At 43.0% G+C, this 13,865-nt stretch overlaps 1 protein-coding gene across 1 annotated transcript in view; it reads right to left on the reverse strand.

The window, feature by feature from the left end:
• The window catches only part of rsrc1 (arginine/serine-rich coiled-coil 1), a 322,249-nt gene that overhangs the window by 12,632 nt on the left and 295,752 nt on the right, over window positions 1–13,865 (reverse strand). The window contains exon 8 of the mRNA XM_080731516.1: window positions 5,051–5,160. Coding sequence (XP_080587642.1) covers window positions 5,051–5,160 — 110 coding nt within the window. The remainder of the gene's footprint in view (window positions 1–5,050; window positions 5,161–13,865) is intronic.

A 13,865-nucleotide genomic window follows, 5' to 3' on the forward strand; every position in this document is an offset into this window, starting at 1 on the left:
TATAAACTTCCATTCTCCGCCCTAACATGGTAGAAAACATGGAATTATTTGAAAACACAAAAGTATGAACATTTTCATTTATGCTGTCCTGGTTAAAAAACAACTGCTGATTTCAACCTCAAGACCAAATGTTTATCATGCCGCGACGATTCACTGCCCAAGACTGGAATATTAAACCTAACTGCCAAGTTACAGTACATATTATTGTGAACATGAACTGTAACCAAAGTAGTTAGTGGTCATCTCAATTAGAGCCCGACCCATATATCTGTCTGGCCGCTGTGTCGGCCATTATTTGACAAATTCTTTTTAAACACATGGGAAAACTTTTACACATTTGTGAGCTTGTAGATCAGATTATTTTTATATGGGTAAACGTTGGTAATCTGTGTTCTAGAACTCTCCAAAATTGCGATTGGACCCAGAAATCTTGCATCATCTGGGCTCTAATCTCAAATCTTGGTAATCCTATACTGATTGAGGGCTCTATGGATCTGTCAGGCTTTGGCCTCCTAAGATAAATGCATGTGGTCTATGTTCTATCAATTAAACAGTCATGTGATCGACATGAATCTGTCCAATTCTCCATATTCCATCCTGATTGGCTAGGGCACCACCAAATTGACGGCGTCGTGTCGGCGTATTTTTTTTTTTACCAGGGCAATTTTGAGCGTCCGACGTTGACGTTGGCAATGGAGCACCCTTGACACAATGCTCGGCGCGCCCGGTGGAGCCGGGGTGTAAGATTGGCTTCCAAAGTTTGCAGGATTGCTCTGTTTTGAACGAAATGCCTCAAGTCATGAACATAGCGTGCAATTTTGATGACATTTTGCACGCACATTACCACTAGGTCGACTTTTTCAACAATTTTGGAACAAAATCATGCATGCAGCATCCGATTGCTGTGAAAGGCCGAAGAAGACACGGCATCCTTTTCACATTGGCGTATTATAGCGCCACCAGGAGGCCACAATAACCTTCCTAACCTGGCGGAGACCTGTGCTCGGAAGCACTGCTTCTAGTTGAGATTTGTTTTTATTGCCATTAACTGCCATAAAGTTAACTTCATACTGGATATTCTTATGCTGTCTGAAAACACATAGACTGTCTTCTGACGTAAATAAATTAAAGATATCTGGAACGTTTGAGTTTATTGTCTTTATCCTTCATTGCAGTTCAAATGTGTTGTATGATTAATAGCTCACATATCCCCAACCAAAGGAATTAAGTACTTACAGTCTGCCAAAAGATGTTTGCTTAATATAGAGGGAATTACCCATGAGATTAACACGAAAAATCAGGATTATTTCAAATTATGTTTAATAAAAAGCAAGCATTCCTTTTTAATCATTGGACAAATTGTTGTCATTAAGATTATTACTTAAATTATTAGCCTTTTCTCTCTTGTTCCTCTTCGTTTCAAACTATTATTTTGCGTGGATTATCATATTCCATTAACTCTTATACTGCTTTGGACGTTCCTGTTCGCCCCAATTCTCAAGAGACCTCCGCGCCAATACGGCGCTCGTTCGCGTTCGTTCGTTCGTTCGTTTACCTTGTTGAAGCTGATGAGGGGTCGCGCCGCCGTGTACTGTAAACACATTTTCCGCGGTGATGGTGTAAAAAATCCATTATGCGTTAACATCAACGGAGACCAATTCACTTCCTTGTTGATTTCTCTGGCTGTGAGGCTCTGTGGCCAGTGACTGGTCTGAATGCACGTAACAGGCAAATTCACATTCATTCTCAGCATGACGCCGCCCTCTGCTGCCTGGCAGACCAAAGTGCACTATTGCACAATAAAAAAATAAAAATAAAAAAAATAAATGTCTATCTATCTACTATAACGTCGCAAAGGTAAGCCGCTTTTTGATGGCACCAGACCCAATAAATAAATAAATAATCTGGCAGTAGGAGAGTTAAAATGTGTTTTTAATTTTGTTTATTTCTTAGGATTGTTTGTTCAAATCATTAAGTCACTCCATGAAGTCAGTCAGTTATTGCTGACTGGTGATTGAGCAAACTCGCACGCACACATTATTGTGTAAGAATGTCAAAATTGAATATCACAATATCTTTGACCCAATACCTCAATATCCATAATTATTTTGATGCAACTTTGGAAATCACTAATTGGTGCTTTCGGAATATCTTTTACACATAAGACATTTTTGATAACTGATCAATAGCAACATTAATAATGATGAACAGCGTTAAAAAGATCAGGAAATTGAATAGAGTTACTGTAATATTATATCAGTATCCTAGATGATATCTATAGTTTCATATTAATATATTTATATATCACCCAGTGGTTTACATTACATAAGTGTTTTATTACTTGTAGTAGAGTCTGGCAAGAGTATAACACACCAATATGTGTGAGCAGGATGTGACAAATAAATGTACATGCCTTTGAGCATGCACACACACACACACACACACACACACACACACACACACACACACACACACACACACACACACACACACACACACACACACACACACACACACACACACACACACACACACACACACACACACACACACACACAGGTAATCAGAAGGTCGGCAGTTTTTTTTTTTCAGGTCTTAATGGGATAGCTCAGGGGTCTTCAATCTACAAGCTCACAGTGAGCTTGTAGATTTTTGGCTTCAAGTGGTTAATATAAAAAAGGAGAACAAAGTTTCTATCACACAAAGATCTGGAGGACCCCCTGTAGTACCTCTGAGGACCCCCTAGGGGTCACGGACCCCTTGTTGAAGACCCTTGGGATAGAATGTAAAAAAGAAAGTGACACTTCACACAAGAAAATATTTCGTACTTTACTGGAGTATTTGAAAGGTTCTGTACTTTTACATCTACTCCACCATGTTTAATTAAGTTACACCGCCACCTACAGGCTACCTACGGACATGATGTGTGAAACAGGACTTTTTGGGACCCTTTTAGCCTTTATGTCTGACTGTACCACGTGCCGTTTACATTTCTAACTAATAACATAATATATCAATCAATGCGCCGTGGCCTTGTAGACTGGCTGTTTTCAGTGTGTGTCGTATGACGGAGCATAAATTAGACTCACTCTTCACCCATGTGTTGCAGCAACGAGGCCCAACACAACTATACACCTGCTGCTTTGGACTTCTGTGTTCTGCTCAGGAGTCCAGTTGTCCAGATTTAAAATGAAGCAAACTAGGAACTGAAAGTTCCTATGATTGGCCGCTAGTTGCGCTGTTCTGGCACAAGAAGCAACATGTCCCTCCATAGGATTCCATTCATTTCCCCCAAACTTTTACATTTGATTTTCTTACCTTAATAAACATTGTCATAAATACTTTATGGTTCATGTCACTAGTTTAAAGCCTCGTTTCAATCACCATGAAATGCGTTTTGTGAAAATATGGTCCAATTTATGTTTTAACTCATATAGTGCCAATCCCGAGAAGACTCGTGAAAAATACTCGAGTATCACATGGTGCCAATCCCGAGTATTCTCGTGAAAAGTAATATATTACTGTAACGGCGGATACATTACCGAGAACAATGGCCGGAGGTCCAGAGACTAAATCCGTCGCTGATTTCGCATCATCACGGCTCCACGAGCACAAAATAGTCCCATCCATAACATTGAGGTGGACGGGGGATCTCATCTTTAATGTCCATTATCTCAAAACTACACTTTAGAAGCTAGGATGGAGGCAGATACTCGCTTATGTTACACATGTATAAAAGCTCCCGGTCCGCCATTACACAACTCCACGTGGACAACGATCGGTTCCGGCGCAGGACCCGATGACGTCAGACCGGAAGTGTTTGCGCTGTGGACTTCTGGCCTTCAAAATAAGATAACGGGGGTGATGCCAACCTGAGACTGGCATCGTGGACTTTATAATCCGTTAATTTCATGGGCACTAAATGAGTTAATTGATGTTAAAGCAACGTATGCTGTAGGGAAGGCTTGTGATGATTCTTCTTTGTGTGCTTTATTTTCGGCATAGCTCAACACCACATTCTCCCAAGTATCCCTGACCGTTGGCAGCCAATAGCATTCGAGATGGTACCATTTCTACCAATGAACGTTGATTTCTACAATGATGGCGGCACCCATACAAGGGACAAAAAAGCGTAATTTTCACAGCATGGAAACCAATGGCTTCCCACCGTCCATATGTTTTACAGTCTATGGTTCTGCAAGCATCTGCACTACCAGAACCACAGGGAAAGGAACAGATAGAGGGAGAGAAAAAAGCAAGCAAGCAAAGCAAGCAAGAAAGAAAGCAAGAAAGAAAAGAAAGAAAGCAAGAAAGCAAGAAAGAAAGAAAGAAAGATGGAGGGACGGGAGGTACTGTAGAGCAGTGGTTCCCAAACTTTTCAGCCAGTGACCCAAAAAATAAATTTGCCCAAAACCCAAACTAGTGAAAATAGCAGATCTACAAGCTCACACCGCGTCGCTTCGCACTACTCTTTCCAAATTCGTGGAATTTCTTCAATTTTTATTTTATTTATTATAGAAATGATTTCATTGATGAAAATCTTAGCTTTTGGAGGAACGTTTTTTTTTTGGAAATATTTTGACAAAATGTATGAAACAAAAACAAAGGGCCACATAAAAATGTGTCCCACAAATCTGGTCCCGACCCAGTGCTTGGGAACCAGTGCTGCAGAGAGAGCTTCCTCTTTTGTGTGGCGGTGAGTGTGTCTCTTAGCGGGCCGCGAAGCGCCGGACGAAAGCGTCTCGGGGTCGGAGAACAACAAACGCTATTGAATAGGAATGTTTGATTTGGTCTGGGCTGGGCCGTCTCTGGACGACACAGAGCCCAGCGCACCCTGGACGCAAGAAATTCAATAAGAGACAGAGAGAGAGAGAGAGAGAGAGAGAGAGAGAGAGAGAGGGAACGCACCTTTATGCCGTCTGTGGATGATTTGAAGAGACAGAAACAGAGAGAGACGGGGAGAGAGAGAGAGAACGCACCTTTACGCCGTCTGTGGATGATTTGAAGAGACAGAAACAGAGAGAGACAGGGAGAGAGAGAGAGAACGCACCTTTACGCTGTCTCCTCTGGATGATTTGAAAGCCTGGGCAACAAAGGAATCGTCCTCGATGGTCTCAAGTTCCTTTATTCTTCTCACTTGGTCCTCCAGCGAGGTGCCCGCTGAAATACACACAAACACACGCATGACACGTTACACATGTACATACAGCCAGGAACATGCAGAGCAGTGGCGTCAGTTCAGAAAAAGCTACGGTATGGCAACATGACTGGTGTCTTGCGCGCGTGCAAGACACCAGTCATGTTGCCATACCTTAGCAACAGGCATGATACATTTATTTTAAGAAGTACATTATATTTTTTTGCCCGTTTCTACGGTTTCTTGGGCTGGATATGGCAGCCTGGAACGGTTGTTCAAGTGCAGCTAAACTCGGCATGTTAGTAAACGTGCCACAATTAACAATAATGCATTGCACCTGTGCAGCTGACCTGCGGAACCTGGGAATATACCATTTTGTCAAGATGGGGAGAATACAAGTGTGGAGGATATAATTATAATACCTTGTTAAAGTGACCATTTTGTAAAATTTTGCATTTGTAGTTATTTTACTGTAATTTAACAACATAATAACCAGCACAGATAGACAAAGAGACATTCATGGATTTATATTTAAAAGTAACTTTTATTTTCCCCCCTGGACCCAGGGTATGGCAGCTGCATACCCCTGCCATACCCAATTGATGCCCCTGATGCAGAGAATGTTAGAGAGGCTGCAGCGGCTGAAATCTCTAAAAGGGACTTCTGGGGAAAATATCGAAAATAGCAGACCTCCAAGCTTACAACTTGTGAGCTTGGAGGTCGGCTATTTTCGGTGCTTGATACCCCACTGAACTTAGTATAACCGAGTAAATGCTGGAGATGTGGCGTAACGGCATGGATTTCTACACAGAGAGGGCAATTCTTTCAACATAAGATGCTGCATTCAAGTTCAAGAGAGTTTGGACACGGCAATTTTCTTAAATGCTGCCTTCAGGTGTGGCATGTAGGGTTACCAACCGTCCCGTAAAATACGGGATCGTCCCTTTTTTGGAAACTAAAAGACGTGTCCCGTAGTGAACTGAAACGGGACGCTCTTTGTCCCGTATTTTAAGGTCGGGGGATAAATATGAATGACGGGATGATTTAATTGAGAAATGACAGCGATTCTGCCTGTCAGAGAGCTTCCACTTCCACTCTGCTCTCCTCTGAGACGATAAGTGCTGCATCCCATTGCTGTGAGAGGCGCTGCGCTGTTTGTAAGCAGCTGATTGGCTTATTAACATACGGCTCTGAGTGTTGCTAAGACACAGTCTCCGCCCCCTACACACTCCCTTCCCAAGCATGGGCTGTAGGTTCACTCCACAAGTTGCCTGCGAGAGACGAAACGAGTGCGTGCGAGCGACCATACGACAGTGCTCGGCTCAGAACATTGTTTAATGTCTTAAAAAAACGTGTGACAGAAGATTGTGTACAAACATATTAGACATGAATCCATGATAGGTGATAGGCTAAACAAAAAGGTGAAAAAGCAGGCAAGCAACAGAAAATAAGCCATGGATATTGGTATTCCTGGGAGCACTACAGTAATCTTGTCTGCCAACTAAAGCGACCCCAGACAGGCTGGTATGTGAAATAACATAAGCATGCGTTGATTTTGTTTTTAAAACCTAATGGTTATTGCTGTATGCCAATATGATTAAACTAGTGTTGGGTACCAGAGAGTGTGCACATAAGGACCAGGTAGACCTAGGCGATATGTTTTGGAAAATTGAGAGACACCCGAATTAATATTGTGAAAGGAAACATATGATTTAATATAGGAAAATGCCCGTTTTAGCCAACTAAAAAAAAATATGCGATTTTTCGGCGCCGCCTTTGGCGGCGCATGTTTCCTTATAAAGTGTCCCGTATTTGAAACTCTGGGAGTTGGCAACCCTAGTGGCATGGAAAGAGGACATTTGCATTTCTTTCACCATAGTAAAAACTGCATTCATGGTCTGGAGAGAGGGTACTTTTTACAGACGGATAAAAGGGCAGGGGCTCAAGCCCCCTTTGATGTTTACTGTATGTGTGCAAGTGCCTGCTCTGTCATGTATAGAAATGGAGACCGGGCTTTAGCTGGACGCTACGCTATCATTCTATACCAGTAAGACTCCCTAATCGGGAGATAAGCGACCGTCAGGTCGCAGCGTGATTTCAGGGCAAAATGTGTAGGAGCAGTGTCCAAAAATGTGGTTGAAAAAAATCGGCCTGATGGTGGCGCTGAGTGTAGACATAGTGTGTACCGATTTGTGTGATTTTAGGGCAAAATCTGTAGGAGCAGTGTCCAAAAATGTGTTTGAAAAAGTCTGCCTGAAGGTGGCGCTATATGGGACAGATCCATGTTGATGACATGAGTGTAGACATACTGTGTACCGATTTGAGTGATTTTAAGGCAAAAATTGTAGGAGCAGTGTCCAAAAATGTGTTTTGCAAGAATCCGCCACATGGTGGCGCTAGAAGAGGGCCATGTGAGAAATGAGGGGTGGGGTCTCCGCGCCGCCGAGGCGGACAAATAGGTACCGGTCCCGGCTCTCCCGGTCGCTCCTAGCCCGAGTTACGGCATTTTATGTACGCTGCAGTGGCAGGGGGTCCTCCACTGGGGGCGCCACCACTTTTGCATCCGTTCTGGAGCACCAGGAGTCGGTGGTCCCCGGGAATTCCCCGTGAGCAGCCCCGTTGGGGTGGTCATTTGGTCATTTTTGCACATTTGGTCATTTTTTACATCTGGGGGTCCCCCAGGGACCTGGGGGTCCCTGGAGCTCCGGGGGTCCTTGGAGGTTGTAGTTTGGCAGGCAAGGAGTGTGTGTGCAAAATCTGGCATGGATCGGGGCAACGGTTGCGGAGATATGAGCAGGGCAAAAGTGTGACATGTGACGTGTGACAGACAGACTGACGGACTGACTGACGGACTCACAGTTTGTGGAGGTTTTGATAGTAACTGCGACCTGACGGTCGCAATAATTATCTGTGACAACACGAAATATGAAAGATCTCATATGCTCCTATTTTAATCCCTGGGCTTCTTATGAAAAGGACTTCTGTTTTTTAGCCAAGGGCAGAAACCTCTTATCTCCATATTTTCCTTTTTTGTGTTTTTTGTTGTAAATTAACATAAACTTAATCATACTATGGTGTAACACAAAAGTATCATAAGTAGCAGAAACGCAAGCTTGAAATACAGCGTTTGAATCTGAATCCTGAAAAGTAATAGTTTTGGACATACGAGGTTTCCACCTGACAGAGACAGATATGTGTGTGTGTGTGTGTGTGTGTGTGTGTGTGTACATATATATATCGTCACTGTCGGGCAGAAATCTCGTATCTCCAAGTTTCAAATGTGTATGTTTTTTCGCAAAGTAAAGCCCTGCTTCATCATACAAGGCCGTCGCACAAAGGTAGTGAAAACAGCAGATCTACAAGCACACAACGCCTCGCACCGTGAGGCGTTGTGTACTTGTAGATCGGCTGTTTTCACTAGTTTAAATCATTTTAAAAATGATCAATACAAAACAAACGGTTTTGGACATACAAGGTTTCCACCCGACAACGACGATGTGTGCGTGTATATATATATATATATATATATATATATATATATATATATACCATAAAATAAATAAACAAGGTAATAGCCAGACAGCGAGGAATACACTCAGATAAAACATGATAAAATAATCAAAAATATGAACGCGTGCTGAATACAATGGAACTCATCCATTATGGAAACCAAATAGGATTATGTTTCATTCAAGGGGTTTTTAATGTAACAGAAAGGGCGGTTTGTACCGGCCGGGGTACAATCCAACAAGACGAGCGCAGAGAGAGAAAGAGAGAAAAAAAAAAGAAAAAAAAAAACATTTCCGATAAATTACATCTGGATATAAACACATTAAGAATTCTGTAGATCAGATAATAAATGATCTGGTATAGGAGAACATCTCGACAGAGCGTAGGAGGACAACGGATGAGGAGTGTCTGGAAAAAAGTTAGAAGGAAAGGGGGGTGCGGAGGGGGGGGGGGGGGGGGACACAACAACAGAGTCTGAATAGTCCTATTATCCCGTCAAGACCGGGCACGCATTATTGTACATTATTTTATGCTTTAACTATATAAAAGACACTCTTGAAGAAGGTCCAACGCACCTGCACCCATCCAGTGGATGTGCGAATATTTCCCTTACATGCTTTAACTATTAAAAAAAAATGCAGATCTACAAGCTCACAGCGCGGCGCTGCAAGCTTTTAGATTTGCTATTTTTGAAAAAAATCTTGAAAATGTGTGCAGGTCTTTGAATATTTCAACCCGATTCTATAAGTGTCTTCTAAATCCTTCAAAGGTTAAAAAAAAAGAAAAAAAAAAAGTTTCTATGTCAGTGGTGCTCAAACCTTTTCATGTCAAGGACCCCTAAAACAACATGTATTTGGCAACGGACCCCCATCTCAAAATATTTAGATCCAGGGACCCCCACCAGAAGCAACATTTTAGTTACAAATGTTCGCTCTAAAAATACACATATAATATTCGAAGATTTGCACAAATTTTCACGACTTCTCAAAAAATAGCAGATCTACAAGCTCGCAGCGCGGCACTCGGTGCCGCGCTGTGAGCTTGTAGATCTGCTATTTTTTCAATAGCTAAAGCATTGAATAATTCCAGGCCCATACGGGTTATTCTATGGCTGTCAGTCTTTCTACCAATCAGTCAATATTCATCCATTTCTCCCCCATCTTCTCCTCCTCCCCTGCACTCTCCCATCAATCTATCTGTCAATCCAGCCCGCCGCGCGCGTCTGTCATCCACCCATGTAGGCTGTGTCGAGAAAACAAGCACATGCACGCACGCACACACACACACACAACAACAACAACAACTCGTGCGTGCCGAGTTCACTCAAGCTGTGGGCGCACAGGCACAAACACACTCACAAAAACAGCATACATGCGCGCACGGCGCTCACACTCGCCGCTACAAAGAGCAGCTACAGTTGGACGCTAATAGTTTGGAATTAATTTGATCCATTAGCTAGCCACAGAGGGGCTGCCACAACACATCTTCATAGGGCCGCGGCGTTTAATGAATAAATTAATATTTTGTTCCGGTTTTTCATTTAGTTAAACATTTTTTTTCCTCTTGCGCAGCAACAGCAACACACACGCACACGCACACGCACACACACACACACACACACACACACACACATACACACTTTATTATAGGTCCTAACACTGTAACACAATCCAAGCAAACTTGGCTTTTGATTTATATTTGCCGTAGAATTGGACGACTCGGTGACGAGTGGGATTATGTGTCCGTGGCGTGACAGGCTGTCAGTTCTGTCAGGCTGTGAGGAGGAGGGGGGGGGGGGGGACGTGGGGGGGGGGGGGGGGACGCTCCAAATAAACTCATTACCTTGACTGGATTGCTAGATGGACTCGTCGCCGTCTGCGAGCGCCGACGACTGGCTTCAATATCCTCCCTCAGACTGTGGCCTGTCCTTCACTCCACTATCACTACAGACCCTCGCACAGCGAGCAGGCGAGCGGTGGGCCGCGCGCGCGACGGAGCCGCCACTGTAGAGCACTGACCGTAGCGTTGATTTCGTCCGCTAAAACTAGGCAAAAGATATTCGTCTAATAACTTTTTTCTATTGAATAAAAACTAAGCTATGATGACTAAAACTAAATATATTGACCATTTTGTCAACAGATAAAAAAAAGTAGACTAAAATGTTAGGCAGGAACTAGTGGAGAAGCGATCCAGTGGAACTAAAAGATAAAGTCATTTTATGTTTGGTTGCGCTCTGAAAATATCACATCTACAAGCTCACAACGCGCCGCGCTGCGATGCGCTGTGAGCTTGTAGATTACGGTAACCATTTTCATCGTGCAGCATTTCAGCAAAATCTGCCTTTACGACGCCATCAAGGCCTGACGAGATATATTTAGTCGAATAAATCAACTGTAGATTAGTCAACTAAAATGGTATGGTATTTAGTCGGCTGAAATGAAGAAAAATAAATCAGGTGACTAAAATGTGACTAAAACTAAATGGAATTTTATTCAAAAGACTATGACTAAAATTGAATAAAAATTTGCTGTCAAAATCAACAGTTGCTGAGTGGAGTTCCTCAGGGCTCTATACTAGCTTCTTTTCAGTTTCCAATCTACTTTAAATATCTTTGCTGAAAAATTGCTCACAAGGCTGGGGTTAAAATATTCGCTTGTTTGCTTGCTCAGTGTGAGTTACTGGTTATTTTCATATTGTGAAGTTTAATTTTAAAATGTTCTCAAATAGAAACATTAATCAAATCAAAAGTTTTTTTCCCCCCCCCCCATCGATTTCAATTTATTTTTCGATTTAGTTTAACAAGATATGGGTTAAAGCATCAGTGGTCGAGGATTCTCAAAAAATCGGGATCGGTATCGGAAGCAAAAATCCTCCATGTGTCAGGCTCTATCCGTGACAAAGAGCCAAAGCTAAAGCCACACGGCGGCCGATGACTTAACTGTGGACCGGCGACGGGTCAACGACGCAAGAACCCACATTACAGTTTTTAAACCATTTGATGATGAATCGCTTGTTCGTCTCTACTGTCGTTTTAATGTTGTGTACGCCCTCCCACACACGCACACACACACACACACACACACACACACGCACGCACACACATCTCTCTGGCAGCTCTCCCCGTCTGCGAGCCGGGGCTGTCCGTCCGTGCGCGGCTGCGCGCTGCAGGAATCCATTAAGGCCTCGGACTTTTTGACAAACACATTATTGGTAGATAAAATGACTTCCATATGCTGTTTGTCAGATGTCAGCGGGGAAAGATATGTATTTCATGGGAAAATCAAAAATAATGGACTTTGAGAGAGAGGGCCTGGCCAGCTTACAGGCAGACAAAAATCAATAGCGCTCGCTGGGAGAGAGAGAGAGCGCTCTCCGCCCGCCCGGAGAGGTCAAAGTTGATATTTAATATTGACACATTATCTGGCAAATTAATTTAACCCGTTCAGAACGGGTACACATTGTTGCGTATCGTTGTTTTGTGCTTTGACTGTTGAAAAATAGCAGATATACAAGCTCACAGCGCGGCACCGAGTGCCGCGCTGCGAGCTTGTAGATCTGCTATTTTTGAAAAAATCGTGAAAATTTGAAATTTGACCCGATTCTATAAGTGTCTTTTGAATCCTTCTGAGGTTTTTTTGAAAAACCCTATGTTTTTATTTCAGCAATCTGGCCAGCCATCGTCAAAGAAAAGGTCCTTTTCACTTCAACTGGAGCTCAGTTGGTCTGTTCTTGAGAGACTACTATGTCAGTGGTTCTCAAACCTTTTCATGTGAAGGGCCCCCAAAATGATATGTATTTAGCCACGGACCCCCATCTCAATATATTTAGTTCCAGGGACCACCCAGAAGCTAAATTTGAGATACAAACGTTCGCTTTAAAAATACATATATTCAAAGACTTGCACACATTTTCACGACTTTTTTCAAAAATAGCAGATCTACAAGCTCGCAGCGCGGCACTCGGTGCCGCGCTGCGAGCTTGTAGATCTGCTATTTTTCACCGGTTAAAGCATTCGATAATTCTAGGCCTAAACGGGTTAACGGAGCGACTCAATTGTCACCGCATTAGGAACATTTCTGTCAGCGATGGGGAGGGCGAGAGAGGAGGGAGAGAGAGAGAGAGAGAGAGACGCAGAGACAGAGAGAGAGAAGGAGAGAGAGAGAGAAAGAGATAAAAGAAACAAAAATAGATGCACAATTCAACGCGCATCGTGAAGCGATGCTTCATCGGCGGTTATTTCCATCTCTCGGAGCTGTCCTCTCTTGAAGTTGAAAAGCACAACAGCCATTACCAGTTCTCCAGGAAATGGTATATCCAAATCAATCAATAACATGCCACTCTCTTTATATCTGCGGATCACGTTAATGGATGATGAATGATGATCTTGTGTGCACGTGTGCGTGCGTGTGTGTGCGTGTGTGTGTGTGTGCGTGTCACAGAGTGGCAGAGTGGTCGAGGGAGGAATAGCGTGATTATCCTCTGTGCATTTATACCATAACGTGTGTCATACTGTACCATCTATGCATTTACACACTTGGTCACAACCTTTTGTGTGTGTGTGTGTGTGAGATGGTGGTGGTAGAGTGGGGGGTGTGTGTGTGTGTGTGTGTGTGTGTGTGTGTGTGTGTGTGTGTGTGTGTGTGTGTGTGTGTGTGTGTGTGTGTGTGTGTGTGTGTGCGTGCGCCAGAAGAAGACTAAAGAGCAGAAAAGGATTTAACCCATTTAGGCCTAGAATTATTGAATGCTTTAACCAGTGAAAAATAGCAGATATACAAGCTCACAGCGCGGCACTTGTAGATCTGCTATTTTTGAAAAAGCCGTAAAAATGTGTGCAAATCTTTGAATATATGTGTTTTCAAAGCGAACGTTTGTAACTCAAATTTTGCTTCTGGGGGGTCCCTGGAACTAGATATGTTGAATGGGGGTTCGTGGCCAAATAAATATAATTTTAGGGGTCCTTCACATGAAAAGGTTTGAGCACCACTGACATAGTAGTCTCTCAAGAACAGAGCTAACTGAGCTCCAGTTCAAGTGAAAAGGACCTTTTCTTTGACAATGGCTGGCCAGATTGCTGACACAGAAACATAGGGTTTTTCAAAAAATCTTAGAAGGATTCAAAAGACACTTATAGAATCGGGTCAAAATTCAAATTTTCACAATTTTTCAAAAATAGCAGATCTACAAGCTCGCAGCGCGGCACTCGGTGCCGCGCTGTGAG

This window comes from Nannobrachium achirus (assembly GCF_963921795.1).
Source record: "Nannobrachium achirus genome assembly, chromosome: 8".
Classification (NCBI taxonomy): domain Eukaryota; kingdom Metazoa; phylum Chordata; class Actinopteri; order Myctophiformes; family Myctophidae; genus Nannobrachium; species Nannobrachium achirus.